The following is an 18,418-nucleotide window of genomic DNA, read 5'->3' as shown; positions in this document are numbered from 1 at the left end:
CCAGCTGAGCAAGGGTTGAATGCTGCTTGTCCCCATCAGCACAGGCACAGCACCCCCGCTGAGGGCTGGCCCTCGGACAGCCCCCCCTTCTGAGCAGCAAGGGTGAGCGAAGCATGGACGAGTAAGAGAAAAGAGCCCCCAGGGTCTCTGAGTTAGGTCCCCGGTGGCCCCCCAGAGACAGAGGGAGCGCTGCCCTCTGAGACTCTTCCACCAAGCGCCAGGATGGGTGCGGTGGCAAACCTGCCAGCGTCTCAGCCAGACTCCAAGTCATGCTCATGCAGCCAAAGGTCAGTGCATAGTCCTGTGTCCTAGATCTCAATGGGCTCCCTGGGCATTCTGTGGAGAAGCCACCTGGCAGGAATAAGGATCCAGGAGAACTAAGTTTGCTGTATATACCATCAGGGACTCTGCTCCTGGACCCTCCAAAGTAAGAAAGGAAAACACACACACACCACCACCACCACCACCACCACCACCACCACCACCACCAGAGGTGCCAGTCAGTCCTTGGAGGTTCAGGAAACTGGATCCAGCGGCCACAGGACCCCATGTAAGCCCCAACCTTAAGCAGCATCTGAAGACCATCCCAGAAGGACACATTAATAAGCACAGCTGTAACGCTGGCCACTGTGTTCTCTGCTGGAAGAGAGACGGGCCTCCCTCAGACCATGGGAGTGGCTGAAATGCTCCATATGCAAAGTCTTAGAGGGTGGCAGACAGGGGACTGGTTCTCTGTAGTCAGCAGCCCAGGTAGAGTTTTGCAGGGTCAGGAGAGGAGACACCTGCATCCTCTGGGTGATTTGAGCTGCTATAACTTCCTAGAGGTCAGTTTGTCCCTAGAGCACCGTAGGAGCCCTGTGCTAAGGCTGGGTACTGAGGCACAACAGTGCTCAACTGCTGAGCACCCCAGTCCTTCTGGGAGGAGCCAGAGCTGCCATCCTCTCCGCAGTAGCAGGCTCTATGCCAAGGGGTCAGCTGCTCAAACTTGGCTGGAAGCACACATTACCTTCCAGAGTCTTCTGAAGCAAATATCCATAATGCTCAATTATTCTGGTGGCTTCTAGAGCGGAAAGGCACCTCTGAGAGCTAATTAGCATACGCTTGAACAAGGCCCGAATATAGAGCTCTCATTAGGTGAAGACAGACAGCTGAGGGGGCTGCCAGGGCACCGTGCTGTTTAAACCACCGGGAGGCAAGAGGGGCGGACAGGAGGTGAGACAGTCAAACCCTCCCTCCCCCCCCCCCACCGGACAGTTACCAATCCTGCCTTCTCTCAGCTACTCTTCACACACTGGCTCCTCAGACGCTCTTCGCCCACCTATGGGAAAGCCAGAGTGGAATGCGGCCAAGGGGTGACCAAGAGAAAAAAAATCAATGGCTGCGTTGCCATGGTGATAGCAGTAGACAGCAGAGCTTATAGTCATGTTGTTCTGAAACAGAACAAGTCCAAAAGCCACCTCAATGTCCATGTTGTGACAACAGTTGGACCATGGATACTAGGGATTTTGAGGAAAGTGGGAGAGGGAGGGCCAAGTTCAGGCTTGCATCCAATGTCACCATCGTCCTGAGTCACTGACCACTATTTCCATTTTGCCTGCTCAGGTTCCTGGACCAGTGTCCTCCAGGGGACTGCTCCCATCTGAGGGTTTTCAGGCACCTTAGTCAGTTGTGGACCACATGTCTTCGAGTCATGGTACAGAGACAGCTGTTGCACAGGTCCCACTGTGGCAAAGAGACAAAGATGTTGGGACAAGACCTAATGTCCTCCCCATATAGGTGAGCAGTCAGAACCTTAGCACAGCTCCGGCAGCATTGGGAACAGGCTCTCAGGGCCCCTCCCTGCCCTTGTCCACTAGAGATCATCTCAGTGAGACTGGCTGGTCCTCAGTCCTGTCAGATTTTTCTTCTACCTGATGTCTGTAAGGAGATTCAGGTCTGACCAGAGAAGGAAGTAATCATGTCTCCACTCCCATTCATGGTGCCTAAGCTCCTTTGGTAAAGCAAACTTGACCCTTTGTATGAGAGGCCAAACTCCTGCCCACAGTGGACACATAGAGTCCACTATCTTCTTTCTGGGTAAATTTACCCCTTAAAACCAGCCGATCCCAGGGAACAAGCAGAACTCAAAGACTGGTTTGCAATGTTGCTTGTACAGCATCAACTCTGAGCCCCGAGCACCAGCACCTGGGAACAAGGATGGACTCCATGGTATCCAGGAATACACTGGACACTGGCCAGGCTTGAAATGGTATGAGGAAGTTCCTTCACGGGGTAGGAAGCCTGACAGGGACAGGCGCTCAGGCCACCAGTACTTTCACATGCTCAGCAGCACCAAGACCTCAGAACTCTAGTGTCCTGAGCAGAAAGTACTACTGACCTGGAAGACACTGACAACTCAAGCTGAGCACCACCTAAGTCCATCCTGGGATCCAGCTACCCTGGGGATTGGACAAAAGTTCCAGCAGACAGACGGACTGGGGGGGGGTGAAAGGTCGACGGGCAGCTCAGAACCTTCCTGAGGGCTGCTGTCCCACAGACCAGCACCTGTCTGATGACTGGGCTCCACTGCCTTTCATCTCTTCAGCATTCACTGTCCTCTGACACTTCAGAGACACGTCTAGCATTCCTAGACATTGTGTGGATGTGGGACTGTCTATGACATACTAACTTCAGCTTGCAGTCTATCCAGGTCATGACTGAGCCCATTCTCCAGTGATGCACTACTTTCATGAGACCCCAGGTCAGCGATCAAGTGCTTCCAATATAAAACTTATACCAAGGACGATGTAACACAAGACCACAGAGTTGTTAAAAGATTTCAGTTCCTGGGCGTGGTGGCGCACGCCTTTAACCCCAGCATTCGGGAGGCAGAGGCAGGCGGATTTCTGAGTTCGAGGCCAGCCTGGTCTACAAAATGAGTTCCAGGACAGCCAGAGCTATACAGAGAAACCCTGTCTCGAAAAACCAAAAAAAAAAAAAAAAAAGATTTCAGTTATTAAAAAGATAGGACTTGTTACTGTTAGTTGAAACTTGTTTTTAGATTTATTATATATATACACAAGTGTTTTGTCTACATGTGCACATGTGTACCAGCCAGGCCCACAGCTGGTTGTGAGCGAATACGGACGCTAGAAGCTGACTCCAGGCTAACTGCTTAGCCATCTCTCCAGCCCTTTTCTAGTTTTTTCACACAGAATCTCATGTAGCCTAGGACTATATAATCATACTGTCTGGGCTCTTCCAGTGCTGGGATCACAGGAATGAGCCAAACCTGCTGCTTCCTCCTTCCCCTTTAGGACCATTTTGTGGTTCATTTCTTTGATTTTGTTTTTGGGAGTACTTTAAACTAAGTCTCAAAACCAAGTGATTTCAGGGGGTCCCTGGTTTGAGGCCACCTCATTTCCCTCCTGTGCACATGCCAAAATGCACATGATCTAACCCCCGTGGCAACTGCTCTTTAGGGGACCAGCTACACAGACATCTTTCATCTCAGACTGGCTCTTGACTAGTCTTGCTACTGGACAAGAATCCTGTACTGTTTGCCATCTAGGGCTACGGAAGACCCTTGGCCCTCTCTGTACCTGCCCATGTTTCTGACAGTATCCAGTAGCCCATCTCTCTTCATTGCAAAGGTCTGTTGGGAAGCCTAGGTCCCTATTCTCTCAGTTACTGTGGTCTGTATACAGGTACCTGGTGTGTGTGCCCACATTCCTGACGACCATTGCCTTAGGGAAGCCCAGGGAAGGAGAGACCTACCCACAGAAGATGTTGGCCACACCTGGAGTGACCCCATGTTAACTTTGACTGAAATGTGAGCATCTGGTGCTGCAGCACATGAACGGAGGATGTGGTAAATAGGCTTTGACTTGGGAGCACATGACGACCATAGACAGACCTACCTGTGAGGCTCCTGGGGCTCCTCGAGCTATCCTGGGTCCAGGGTCCAGTTCTTATGATTTGGTCTTTATGCTCACTGGTTTGAGAGAGCCAATGAACACCCCTGTCTGTTGCCACTCTGGGACTCAGGCAGAGCCAGCAGAGGTGAGCCACTGTCCTCACAGGCCGCAGGTTGAGCTCTAAGCCTACAGTAACTGTGCTGCTCCTGCATTGCCAAGAAATTGCTGGGAACCACCGGTTGAAAGGAGACCCCTACAGCCACCAGCCCTGTCTCTGTTACGCTTACTGATATTCCCACCACAAAGCAGACCTGGAGCTGAAGAACACGGACACCCGCTGCGTCTTCTCTGGCTGTCACTCAGCTGCTGCCCAGGTTTCAGCAAATCCAATTCAGACTGCTCTTACTCTCTCCAGAGCCTCAGTGAGGCCCCACGGAGCTCTCAGCAGTGGCCAGGCCTGCCACACAGGAGACATGACCACCTGAGCCCACCCAGCTGGCAGCTCTGGAGCCTCAGCTGAGTCTAGCCTGGCAACTGCCCAGAGACTTCTACAGCGTACTTTTAGAGTAGAGCATGGGACCCTGTCTGGAGTCTAAGGGACCCCTGGGATCCTCACCTTTTACTGTGGAGATGGAAGGGAGAACTAGGGGAACTTGGTGCCTTTAGCTAGGAAGGGGAACACCACTCATGCCTGGCACTGCCAGGCCCTCTATTCCTTTATTGTCCTTATCCTGAGCAAGCAGCTAGCCCAGTCAGGCTCCTCGATGATGTTCAGTGGACACAGCTCCCTGTGAGCAGGTTTCATTAAGACCTTCAAACAGTGCCTATCAGCATTTAGTAGTCTCTAAGATGGAGCCTGCGCTGTTAGGATCTGACAACTGGAGACACATCTAAACAGTCGCTGTCAGAGCCTCTTCTGACACACACAAACGCCCTGACCAGGTGAGGATGGGCTCTGCCTGACTTAAGAGGAGAAGGACATGGCTGGACCATCTTACAGCCTCACAAGAAATACCGGCGCCCAACGAGCTGGCACCTTCAAAACTACCGAGGCCAATAGGTGCCACTAGGGGCATCTTGAAGGCCTCTCAGGGTGGAAAGTCTACAGCCCCCTATGTCCCAGAGACCTGGGTGCCTGGGGCCACCCAGTGTGACTGACTCAGTGAGCCTGATACTGGCAGGAGAGCAACTGATGCTGCAGCTCCAGGCCAGCCTTGGACCACTGGAGAAACTCCTCACTTTAGGCAGGACATGGCGGCCGGGTCACACCTCGCCTGGAGACTGAGGCAGGGCTGCTGTTGTCTGTCTATGAGCATCCCTACTTGCAGGCTGGGGCCAGCACAGAGCATCTGCTCATTCCCCTTGGAGCCTTGTGAGGCTTAGCAGACAGCAGAGCCCCAGCTGAGGCCTGGGGCTCTCAGCAAGTACACACAAGTCCCTGTGATCACAAACAAGTGTGCTGCAGGCCCTGGCAGGTACAAGGCAGCCCTTTAAAGGAAAGAGTACTGAAGAAGCCTCCAGAGACAGGCAAGGGTTGAAAAGAACAGATGGTTCCATGGGCAGCCCTGACCACAGCCTTGTGCAAACACGAAACACATCCCTGCTGAGGCCTTGGGACATGGACTGCATCGGGGGATCCTGACCGCATGAAGGGAATGGGCGTCCTTCTCAGGATGCACCTTGCTCACTGCAGTGGCTGTTTAGCTTCAGACCTCACAACTTCCCAAGTCCACAGGATGACCAAGGACAGACCACGGGCAGCTAAGTGACCCTTGTTGAGTTGAGTACAGAACACCTGAGCACCTGCCCACCTGCTCATGTGTGCACACCCCACCATGGACATCCAAACTCTGGTCCCTTCCTCCCTGTCTCAGATTTAGCCCAGTTCTGTGCACCCAGCCATCTTGGACTGAAGAGCTGCAGGTGGTTATGCGACAGGTCGGTGTATGGCCCGCTGAGGGGGTCCGTGAGGGACAGTCCAGCTGCTGTTGAGGCACACTGGACAGGTGTCTTCCTCTGACAAGTGTGAGAGATGCGTCCATGGTGGGCACCCTAAGGCCCAGCAACAAGGTAGAGAGAGAAGATGCTCAGGCAAAGTCGAAAGAGGAAGAGCCTCTGTGGGGATCAGTGAGTGCACACAGCAGAGCTCCCGTCTCTGAGCTCCTCCTGCTCAGCATCAGGCCACCATCCAGGGCTCCTTGAGCACGGGAACAGTGCATGCCTCCACAAATTCATGAACAGCCTGGAGCTCATGCCTGGCTGGATACCCACATCGTTCTAGTCAGCCCCAGTAACAAATAACCCAGGAAAGCAGAAGCAGCACCCAAATGCACAGATCACAAAGTGACCTCTGTGCACAGGGCGTCCCTGCCCAGTTACAGCGACTGCCAGTTGTTTCTGGCACTAGGGAATACTCTGACAGAGACAGAAGCAAGGGATCCAGAGGTAGGAGGCAACCACAGACTAACAAGTGGGTGGTTACCGGCAGGGACATCAGACGGGCTGTGTGACAATGCAGAGCTCGGAGCTGCCCTCTGTCCCTGACTAAGCAGCCTGCTGTATCAAAGTAAAGCTCTGACAGACAGGCTGCAGACTTTCTCACGGTAGGGAGATGAGAGGATGGTTCCTGCGTGAGCCTGCAGGCTTGAGGCCCTTCCCCAGCTGTGAGGCCAGAGTCTGCAGTACAGAAAGACTGAAGATCAAAGGCTGGCACTGCCCGGGTCATTCACTTACTCCAAAAGAAAGAAAAGGAACAAAGACGAGGCTCTAGGGGATCATTTGAAGCAAGGTGACTCCCTGGGCATTCACTGTCCGGCAGCAGGGAGGTGCTCTCTGCAGAGAGCAGGATGGGGTACTGGTGGCTGCTGCCTGTCATTCTCACAAGGATGAGGAGGAAGCACAGGGTCCTACACAACCTTAACAGTGGTGTCTCTCCAGTGGGCAGAGGAGGAGCCATGGGCAGCTTTGCTTGGCATCACCCTATGTGGGAAAGCACTGGGAAGGGGCGGGGGAGCAGAGGTAAGGCAGAAAAAGAAGGGAGGAAGGAAGGAATTAGCCAGGTTAGGTCTACTAATCTGTACGCTTGACAGCCAACCCCTGTTCTGTGCAGCCAGGGCCCTAATCTAGAAAGGCCAGGAAAGAGGCCCATAGTAAAAGGGTGAGCTCATAGGCCCTACTCAGCTGGATGTCAAGATCTGACCATTGAGTCAGGTATGCTGCTGCATGCCCGTGGCCTAGCTATTTCACGGCTGAACAGGGAGGATGGAGCTCTTGTGACCCAGAGCTAGTCCAAGACCAGACTAGACATTACAGCGTAACTTTGTCTCAAAAAAGAAAGAGCAATCCCTGAAAACAACTGATTAGGAAGCAATAGAGGCCGACCTGGATAGCGTCTCCACTGTGGGCAGAGCAGAGGCTTCTTCACCTTGGGAGGGGCTACATTCCCTCGGGGCTCTGAGGTTCCTCAGTGGGAACCTTACAAATCTAGACCAGCTTATCTTTGACATGCTGACCAAGTGATCAGAAATGAGTGACGTTACAGACAGGAGGAGAAAACCAAGTAGTATTAAGAATAGACTACAAATAAGGTCGCCTCCTGATGATGTGGTCTGGCTTACCAGACACAACATGTGATAGCACAACATGCATGCACTTGATAGCACAGTCTATACATTTGTGAGAGACACAGTCAGGAAGAGCTGCAACGCTGGGTACTAGGAAGCAAGCAAGCCCTATGACAGCACACAGTGGCTGCTGTCAAAGGCCGTGGAGTCTTGGAGCATTTATCTTCTAAAGGGCTCAGTCTCACATCTCCTATGAACCAGCTTGCTCACAACAGCAAAACCCACTGGGAATAACTCAAGTATAACCAAGAGAAGACCAGAGAACAGATGGTTGATTATGTGTTTATGGAATATTCTACAGCAGTGAAAATGAATGCACGCACTGCTGGCGACGGTACAGATGGGTCCAGGGCAGAAGAACATATCAATCTTCCGGTAGCTGACACTTGTGGCATAAGGGTTATTCCAAGGTCCTGGTCATCCAAAGTTCCGCTTTTCTCTCAGGCTCACCACCCGGCTCTGGATTATGAACATTTCTGCACAGATGCATCAACCCCCGGTATACCAACTATCTCCCTTCACCTCTTGACCTAGGATGTCTGGCCATGCAAAACACAGACCACCCCACCACTGAGGCTGTCGCCATCCCCAGCCTCACCCTAAATGCAGCCAGGTAACTTCAGAGCACCCAGAATGATTTTAATAGCTTACAAGGAGTGAAGACCAAGAACACAGAATAAAATGAATACAGTACGAAATTCAGCAGTATCACTCGGTGTTAAACATGACAGATGATGCTTTCAAACACGAACAAAGATCTTTCCTGAATTCACCAGCCAAGCCAGCCCGAGACAGGAAAGTATCAAAACCACTTCCCACTTCCCTGCTGGAACCTTACAGGAGAAACAAGATTTCCCCAGACAGTAACCCAGGAACAAAACAGACAGACTTCTCAGAGACAGGGGGGCTCCGCCTGGGAAGGAAGAAGCCAGGTGACCAGGAGACTGGAGGGATGACGGGTTCTAAGAGGGAGGAAGAAAAAACAAATGGGTAGATGAACCCAGAGAACGAACAAAAACGATTCCAACAAAAATGATTCCAAGAGCAGTCAGTGGTTTGGGAACAAATCAATTAACATCAAATGAGAATTAGAAGGGCTATATATAATGTATTCCAGAGAAAAGTTGTTATAATAAGAGTCATGACCGGAATCGCAATAAAAATCAATAAGCTTCCAAACTAAAGTCAATGATTAAATTCAAAATTAAAATTAAACTGTTCTTCCTCCACTAGGCCAAGCTTGTTAGTGCATTCCTGTAATGCCAGCTCTTGAGAGGTGCAGGTAGTTCAGGGCATGTTCCATACATAGTAAGGCACACATACATAGTACATCCATACATAGTAAAACAGACAGACAAAAAGAGAAGATGCACGAGACTCGAGTTTCATCCGTAGTATCAGGAAAAAAAAAAATCACAAAGTAAAAGGCCAGGCCGGCCAGATAACTCAGCAAGACCCATGACACTAAGCTTAGCAAACTGTTAGCTCCTTCCCAGTGACACACGTGGTGACACACATGGTAGAAGACATTGCCTCCTAGAAATAGTTCTTGGACAATCACACTTGCTCAACCCAAATAAGGAAGTATAATAATCTTTTAAAAACTATTTATTTATTTTTGTTTTTCTTCAATACAGGATTTACTCTGCGTAGCTAGCCCTGGCTGTACTGAAACACACTCTGTAGACCAGGCTGGCCTCAAACTCTCTGAAACCTGCCTGCTTCTGTCTCCCAAGTGCTGGGATGAAAGGTGCGTGCCACCACGCCTGGTTTACATTTTACTAAAGGTTAAGTGACAACTAAGCACGTGAAAAGATATTGAACATCATTAATTAAAGAAATGTAAATTTGGAAATACCCCAACCAGGAGCAGCCCAGATGGCCCTCACAGGTGAGGGTATACTGAGCTGTGCCACCCGACAGACAGTATGACGTGGCCTGAGTGTGAAGAGGGGCCAGGCGATGGAGCCTACTGAGCCCCAGGTAGCACCGAATTTACACAGACCTTCCATTGATGGCACAGAGAGCTGCTGAGTGGTTACCTGGGGGTGGGCAGGGATAGGGGAGGCCTGACTATAGAAGGGATGGGCAGGCTCACCATCATGCACACAGGAAACTCCCCACACATTATACTCTAATATCTGCAGCTGATGCTTCATTGCCCAATAAGGCAGCGAAATCAAGCAATCTCAAAGGATTATGGATCTCAGCTGGGAAGAGGACATTTACTACTCCCATAAAACAAAACCTTCAAAACTGTGTATTGATTTTAACAAAGATTTTAATAGTTGTATTGGGTGAGGTAAGAGGATGGCATCAGAAAGCAGGCTCCATCCTAAGAATTCCTTAGCATAAAGTTAAAAAAGAAGAGACAGCATGAACCTGCCTTTCAGACACTTGGAAGCAAACAGCACATGGAAGAGAGCAGCTGACTGAGCGGGAGACGTGGGCAGGGAGGGGTGGGTAACAGGGCTGACTTATTTTTAAAGCAAAGCAGTGCTGCTTTAATACAGACTCCAACCGTTTGCTCTAACAACTCCACTCCCAGGTATTTGCCCAAGAGAAATGAAATGTAAGCCCACACCAGTACTTCCCACTCCTCAAGGCAGCAGTGTTCACAGCAATCAGAGCAGAAGCCACTCCAATGTCCACTGGCAGATGAACAGGCCAGGTGTGGTGACACTTGACTGTAATTGCAACACTAAAAAGAAAAGTTGGAGCTAGATACAGAAGATGGGAAGAAACTCACAATACACCAAGCCCAGTGAATCCTTCACTTTCAGTGGTGAAATGTACCCTGTAAATCACACCAACAGGCCTATCAGTGAGAGGAAAAGACCTGTGTCTCTGCTTGCAAGCCACGCACAAAGGAGACAAGTCTGAGAACTGGAATTAGCATATGCATAAAGAAATTCAGTTCTAACCAGGGGTGGTGACTTGGTCTTTAATCCCAGCACTGGGGAGACACTGGCAAGTGTATCTCTGTGAGTTCTAGACCAGCCTGGTATACAGAGCTAGTTACAAAGTAGCCAGGACTACACAGAGAAACCCAGACTTCTTGTTAGTTTAGGGGAGCTGCTGGTTCCAAACCTCACTGCCTGGGTCTCTTAGAACATCTCTATCTGCTTCCTTCTCAGCACAACTACCTGGTATATTTGCTGGCCAGACAGGGACCACATCCTGGAATGGTCCCCAAAAGGAGGCATCTACGGATAAGGCCAGATGCAGAATCTTGTCCTCAGTGCTCATGGCTACAAGAGACCAGCCTGAGAGCTGCAGATAAACAAAGGGCTGCATGCCACAGCCTACCTCATAGCCCAACATCCCCTGTGAGGGACAGGAGACCTCAACCACGTCAGCACCCACATCTTGCCTCAGGAAAACCAAGAAAAGCTGGGTTCCTTTAAAGCCCAGCTTGCAACATCACCTCAGAGGAGCCCATGTAAAACACAGGTGGCATAAGAATAAAGAAGACCACTTGGGAAGTCTACGTTCCAGCGTCTCCTAAGTGTCCTGTATTATGAAGTGGGGGTAGGGGGTCGCCTGGGGGTGCGCCCTCCAGAGCGTACTTGTTTTCATGGCAGGAATGACTCAGTATGTTAGTGATCACTTTAGTCAAACTTCCACATAGGCCCTTTATATCTGCCGCTCAAGTGTAGTGTAGGTCCCAATGTCCTTAAATGTGGCTTTGCCTGTGTCTTTTTGTGCGCAGCCATGCTCTTCAAGGGAGACAGCCCACTAGGGTGAGCTCCAGGCAGCAGCCCAAGGCTGCACGGCGCACCCACTTCCATACAGAGTGCCCAGCCAGCTCTGCCATTGTAAAGCTGCTTTTCTTATCTAACAGATAAAGCTTGATCTTCATTCCAACACCCAGCACTCCAGACCTGCCTGGGTATATCCAACAATTCTGGGGGGGGCGGGTCTTTAGGTCCCCTTCCCAGCCAAGAATCTTACCAAGTTCCTTAGAGCCCTGGCTCTCGCTGGCCAGTTCCCCCATCTTTACCAGAGCATCGAAATAGCCTTTGGCAGCGAAGGTGACACCTGAGGGGAGAGGGGAGAGTGGTTACTTTCTGCACAGAGACCCAGGAAAGTTCTGCTGCCCACAAGGATGGCAGTGGAGCCCACCCCCACCTAGGCCTGGACAAGCTCAAGGAGTGCTCCAGCTTCATCACCTCTGTGGACACCACTGTTTCTTGTTGATACTCTTATTCCACTGCTATCACGAGGGTTCCTTTTATTTGTGAGAACACAGTGTACTGTGCAGGTCCAGAGCTATTCAAGTCAAACTGCAGAGCGTGGCGCCCTGTCATGTGCTGTTCAACGAGGGGGAGGGAGTGCAGCTTTAAGTGTACTACACCAAACAAAGCGCCTACAAACCCTGGGCAGGATCAAGGCAGATCTGAAAGGCAGGAGGCCACTGCTTTATCCAAAGATTCCAAGTCAAAAGAGTCCGTGTCTTCAGTCTCAGAATAGGCCCTAACCAGGAGCAGGTGCCATTGCCCAAGGCGGGCTGAAGGCATTGCACTCCCACTGCAGCAGCCAGAGGGGCTTTTGGGTATCAGAGGCACTGGTGAGCTGGGTGTGGAAGGCTCAGCACCCGCCTCTTCCTCTCACCAGCCCGGTGGCTGCTGCTGACAGGACGCGCATACATTCACCAGGTCCTTGGAGTACCTGGCACACTCCTTCATCTGAGGAAGGCCCCACCTACTTACCCTTCAGACTGCCAAACAGGGAGGACAGAAGAGGCAGCCCGATCTGGAGAACAGGGCCATGGGAAGCAGCCACCAGTGGTGCCACTACACGCTCTAATTTGTTTTCTACAGAACTCCGTCAGAGGCTTGTAAGCAGGCACTCTATCAAAGTTTATATGGTTTTCAATTAAGTGCACACAATTTGTTCTGTGGTACAAGACCATGTCCTGGGGGACTGAGGAGTTTCTGCTGCATAGGAGGGTGGGCTTCTTAAAACACATGGAAGTAAAAAAACCACAGGAACCCAAGTTGGGCACTTGGAGGCTGAAGGGCTGAGGTAGTACGGCCTGTGAGACTAAGCTAGCCCAGACAATCAGAGAAAACAGGAAGAGGAAATAACCATCCAGGCTGTCCACACACAGCCTGGACAACCGTGTGAGAACACAAGGGAGGGTCTGGGAGGAAATCCGTGCCCGAGCATCAAGGAGCTGGCGGGGAACATCAAAAAGGAGCAGACTGCGAGTCGCCTCCATCATACCCACAGAGAAGGTGAGGCCACACCTCAGATTCAGGCCATCGGGACACAGAAGTCTACTGAAGGAAGAGAGCCACACCAGGGCGGAGGCTCCCTGTGCTTAAGTCGCCAAGCACCCGCACAGAATGGTTTTGGAAGAGGACATCACTGGTGTGGACTGTGTCAGCCTCTTTCCTACTTTTCATAGCCATCCAAGCCTTCCAATTTCAACAGACATGAGAATCAGACCAGAGACAGCTGGTTTCATTCAGGACCCAGAAAGCTCTTTACTGGGAGAACTGAAGCATCATGGGGGGATAGCAGGGTGGTTTAGGGGACAGGACAGAAGATTCATTGTTGGTCTCCACACTACACTTCTGCTTCCTGAGGCTTCTTCCAGGAGGCTACAATCAGACAGAAAAGCTGAGGGCAAGCCAGGCATCAGAGCAGGGGACCAAGGGCCGGTTGTGGTTGCAAATGTTAGTAATCTTGAGAGGCTGAGGCAGGAGGATAGTAGAGAGTATGAAGCCAATCTGAGCTAAACAGTAAGATTACCCCCAAAACACCCCACAAGCAAAAGACATGACAAAGCAGGAGAGGAGCAGATACCTCCTCCCCCCTCCCCCGGCAGAGCCCCTTCCAGTGCTAGTGGGGCCACGCCTGCTCACTGCTGCACTCAGCTTCTACACGGGTGCTGGGGATTAGAACCCAGGTCCTCATGCTTGAGTGGCAAGTATGTGACTGAACCATCTCCTCAGCTGCACATGGACATTTCTTTTGTGTTTGTGCGTCCCTACGGGTATGGGGGAGTGTGCATTGCTGTGTACAAGGGGAAGAGAGAGGAAACTGTCAGGTGTCCTGTTCTGCCACTATTTGTCTCAGTACCTTGAGACAAGGGCTCACACTGAACCTCAAGCTTGCTAGTTTTTCAGTCAGGCTGGCCGGCTGGCAAGTCCCTCCTTTGCTATGCACACCTTGTTAGGGTTACAGGTATATGTGGCTGCATCTGGGACTTGCTTGAAAGCTAGGAAATCTTGCTCCTGTGGTAAACACCTTACCAGTAGACTGAGCTACTTCCCCATCCCTTGCGGCCACCTCTTTAAGCAACCTGAGAACTCACAGTCTGGGGATCGGATGGTATGAAGACCCTCTAAGTTGGCTTCTTCTAAAAAGGAGATGGTAATTCCTAGGGGACAGAATCTGAACTCATGATCTCTGGGATCCCACAGGTCTCTGGGGGCTATGCTACTGAGCCCAGTGCTGCAGAGAAGGGTAGGGCAGTGGCCCTGGGAGAGCCAAGGGGAGCCCTCCAACATCCTCCTTATGTCTCACATAATCAGGAGGTCAGCCCTCAGGGCTTTGGCTCAGTGCTGTGAGTTCCAATAGACCAGGCCCATGGGATATTCTCCTCCCACATCTCACCTCAGTGACCTCTGGGATTATTCAGGAGATTGTTGCCATGGTCCTACTACAGGGTTGGGTGTGCTTGGAACAGCCATCAACAGAATAGATTAGGGTACCTGAGAGAACTGCGGTGCTGGAGGCCACTTGGTAGTGCTGTGGTAAAGTCCCCCCACCAGCACCAACCCCAATCCTTTACTTAGCATGAAGTTCCAGAGAATAGACACACCAACACCTCTGTCTCTAAGTAGTCTGCTTGTTGGGACCAAAGCAGCCTGCACTGAGACCAGCCTGTATGGTAAGGGCCTGTGGTCACAGTAAGTGCAGGGTCACACTCTGAGCATGGGGGTGCACACACTCTCCACTCCTCTTATCCAGATGAGGCCTAGTAGCTTCTCCCCAGGCAGTAAGAGGCTGGAAGAAAGCTCATCTGTGAGCCAGGGGCCAGCTATACCTGCCAGTGCTTTCTCATAGTTCTTGCCCATGGCGATGAAGTTGCGAAGGCTGGGGTTGAACTGCTCCATGATGGTCTGGAAAAGAACAGAGAAAGCACGTCACCTCACCACCATCCACCCATAGCTGGGAGAGCTCAGCCTGGACGGGGTCAGGAACACTGCCCACCTCCCCAGGTTGAAGCCCCAGCTCTGCCTGCTGTGAGCACTGCACCCAGGCATGGACAGGAGCCTTCTGTAGAGGGCTGTCTGCACAGCAACAAGGGTCCTCGCAGGGCCGCATGGCACAGGCAACACTCACAGCCATGGCTTCTGAGGTACCAGGCTGGCGGGGCTGAGTCAGCCGTGGGAGGCCACCCGTCGGCCACACACAAATGCTCAGCGACACCCCCCACACTACCACCCTAACTCAACACACCAATTACCAACATCAGCTCTGATTACAGCAGTGCACAGCCTGATTTACAAATACCATGCTATGAACAATCCAACAGGCTCCGGATCTGTTTACCCGACGGACTGCAGTCCCTGTGCCAATATCGGCAGTTCTTAGACTCAAGAAATTAGATTTTCACTGCGAAGGCCAAATAAATGTTTTAATTACATGGCATAAAAACAGGCACACACAAACAGCAGCCAAATGAGAATCCTACCAGCAGAATACCCACAGGCTGTCAACAGCCTACACCAGTCAGGGGAGACCCCAGGAGGAACTTTGAAAGAAAACCTGACCAGACCACATCCTAAGCCACGGGGGACGGTGCCTGACTCTTTGAGGAGAACAGAAACGGAAGCCATCAGGCTCTATACCAACTCTGTCCAACTGGTGGCCTCATTGAAGGGCCAACATAACAGATAAGAGTGACATTTAAGGGCACCAGGGCCAGTGTCCACAATGGGGCTTGGCTCTGGAAAACCCATGGATGGATACATTCTATATTGGCCTGCCCTTAGGTATGGCAGGATACCTTCAGCGGGAGGCATGAAGACCCGGGATCCCTTATTCCTGGGGAATAAAGACTCCAGCTCTAAGCTACCACCCACTCATCCCTTTCACATGTGGGCCTGGCTTGCTGACCGGTCACTCCATGAGGGCTCCCAGAACACAGGAACATCACGCAACAACACTTCTCAGCCAAATCTACAGGGCTGGGGACACTGTCTTCCTGGCTACCTCTTCATGCTAGCCCAGAGACCACACATGGAATGAACACTCAGCAACCAACCAATCTCCAGGTCCCATCCCACAACCAGCAACTAGGAGGGGAGGCAGAAGGGCTCCAACAGAGCTGGAGACAGGAGGGCAGGAAGGACCAGTTGTTGTGACTAAAAACGGAGGCAAGTAGGTCAGAACTGTGTAAATGCCCCCGGCCAACCAAGCTGCCCTGAAAGGGCTCCAGGAGCAAACAGGAGAGGAAGTGAGTATAGTAATGTCCCTCAGACAGGATAGGAAGCTGGGAGGGAGATTCTGAGTAGAGCCAAGCTGGATGCATTTAAAAGGCCTCAGGCTGTAGAGATTCCAGTCAAGGGTCAAACAGGAAGTTGAGAGGAACCTCCCTGCTGTTCAACCCTCTGATTATGAAGGGAAGGAAGGAGGCTCCCGTCAGGACCCAATTCCTTTGTCTGTACACCAGGCAGTATCTGAGGACAGTTGGGACCTGACTGGAGAGACAGGAGAGGCAGACACAGGGGACAGGAAATTGAGGTGGATGTATATTGTGTTAGGGAATCTATCTGAACTGTGCAATCCAAAGAGTACCTGGAAAGCAGACAGGGATGTTACATGGCAAAACGCTGAAGAAACTGAGTCTAGGAGTAGACCCAAGAGTTTGGCTCTAGGAATGCCCCTGAGGATCCTGGGAGGAAAAGGAGGCTTAGCTCAGATCTGTCCTCTGAGCTTCATTAACATCCTGAATGACAGGAGAATATACTAGAAACCACTCAAGACCAAGTGAGAGAGACCACTGAGGTACCTGCCATGCCTCCTGTGACTCAGAGGGCAGCTGTGAGGTTTCACTTCCTCGATGCAGTTGAGCTCATACAGGAGGAATGCAGGAGGGAGTTAGCTGGGCAATGTGGGTGCTGAAGTGTCAGTGCCAGCCAGGACACCTAGGCATGGCCACAGCCTCCACCTGCTCAAGAGCAGCCTGTCAGCTAGGGATGCACTGGTGCTGCTGTCTTGGCCTGGAGGCCGTGGCAGCAGCGTGAATGCCATTGGGCTGACACTGAGGGAGGCCTCTCCTGGCCATAGAGGACCAGTTTCTTTCCAGGTCTGCATAGAGACACCTGACCTGGCTGGAAAAGTGGGCCTGCTCTGGAAGAGGCTTATTTCCAGGCTCCTGGCCAATGTCCTGACTTTTCACTTGGCTTCCAGCTACCTTATAAAGAAATCCAGTGGCTCACAAAGTGGGGAATACATCCGGGGTGTGTGTGCAGATAGGTGTATCCCCACATTTGCTTATGTCGGGATCTCTGAGCTCAGTCCATCTCATTATCCTAGGGTTCATTTAGAAGCCATTCTGACATAGTAAGCTATGCTGCCCTGGTGGCTCTCCTGGCCCCACTTCACCCAGACCCTCCTGGGTGAGTCCACTCCCTGCCCACCTGCTCTAGACTGGCTCCTCAGAAGAGAACAAGCTCGTGCCTGGCAGTGTGAGGAAGGTGCTGAGCAGAAGCAGGCAGCTGGAAGGGTTTGCTGACCAGGAAAGGGCGCCTTCCTTATCAACACCAAGGAGCACAAAGGAGAAAAGCAGAAGCTGTAGTTTTGACCTTGCAAAAATAAACAAGCTGGGTGCTAACAGCACGTGCCTTTTATCTCGGCACTCTCTAGGCAGAGCAGGCCATCTCTAAGTTCAAGGCCAGAGTTTCAGGGCACCCAGGGCTACACAAAGAAACCCTGTCTCAAAAAAATAAACTTAAAACAAAAGATAAAGAACAGAACTGAACAGAAAAGTCAAGACAAGACAAACTCAAGATTCAGAGGAGGAACAGAAGGAACCTCCCAGCCGGGCGTGTTGGTGCACACCTTTAATCCCAGCACTCGGGAGGCAGAGGCCAGCAGATTTCTGAGTTCGAGGCCAGCCTGGTCTACGAAGTGAGTTCCAGGACAGCCAGGGCTACACAGAGAAACCCTGTCTCGAAAAACCTAAAAAAGAAGAAGAAGAAGAAGAAGAAGAAGAAGAAGAAGAAGAAGAAGAAGAAGAAGAAGAAGAAGAAGAAGAAGAAGAAGAAGGAACCTCCCCATACCTGAAACCTAAAGCCAGCTCTCCATGCAGAGAGCTTCATGGTCCTCAGAGGACACTCTCAAGTCTAGGGACAACTGAGGCCATCTCTCCTGCTTGGACAGAATCCTACTCAGTGAGCAAGCCTCACACTTCCTTCAAAATCCAGGCCTGTGACCTGCCTGTCCCAAATGCACTGTGACTGTGTGGTGGCTCTTGGGTGGCTTTTCTGGACCAGGAACTATATTTAGAACCAGAGTTCTTTTACTTATTCACCTGCTCATTCAGTGTTTATTAAAGATACCTTCCACATGCCACTAAGGGGTGCCTGCAAACTCACAGGAGACTATTCTATGGAACACATCCCAAAAGGGCTGGGGCTTTGGGAAACTCGCCAAGAGACCAGCAGAGCTTAAGCCAAGTTTACTGTGGCATTTCTGCCAGGACGTCACAAGCAGGGTGTCCTGCAGCTCACCCCTGCCCTCTTTTAAAGACAAGACCTCACTATGTTGCCCTAGCTGGCCTGGAACTTTCTATACAGACCAAGTTGTCCTGGAACTCACAGAGTTCCACCTGCTGCTGCTGCTGCTGCTGCTGCTGCTGCTGCTGCTGCTGCTGCT

The 18,418-nt window shown here is 51.4% G+C and overlaps 1 protein-coding gene across 6 annotated transcripts in view; it reads right to left on the bottom strand.

The window, feature by feature from the left end:
- Baiap2 (BAI1 associated protein 2) overlaps positions 1-18,418 on the bottom strand; it is a 64,235-nt gene that overhangs the window by 34,848 nt on the left and 10,969 nt on the right. For all 6 annotated transcript variants that reach the window (XM_021211613.2, XM_021211615.2, XM_029546686.1 and 3 more), the window contains exons 2-3: positions 14,580-14,655; positions 11,474-11,560 (exon numbers count right to left, since the gene is read on the bottom strand). In XM_021211613.2, coding sequence (XP_021067272.1) covers positions 11,474-11,560; positions 14,580-14,655 — 163 coding nt within the window. The remainder of the gene's footprint in view (positions 1-11,473; positions 11,561-14,579; positions 14,656-18,418) is intronic.

The sequence above is a fragment of the Mus pahari genome, chromosome 14, assembly GCF_900095145.1.
Source record: "Mus pahari chromosome 14, PAHARI_EIJ_v1.1, whole genome shotgun sequence".
Taxonomy (NCBI): Eukaryota; Metazoa; Chordata; class Mammalia; order Rodentia; family Muridae; genus Mus; species Mus pahari.
The sequence above is the reverse complement of the archived record's forward strand: the minus strand, read 5'-3'. Positions and strand labels throughout refer to the sequence as shown.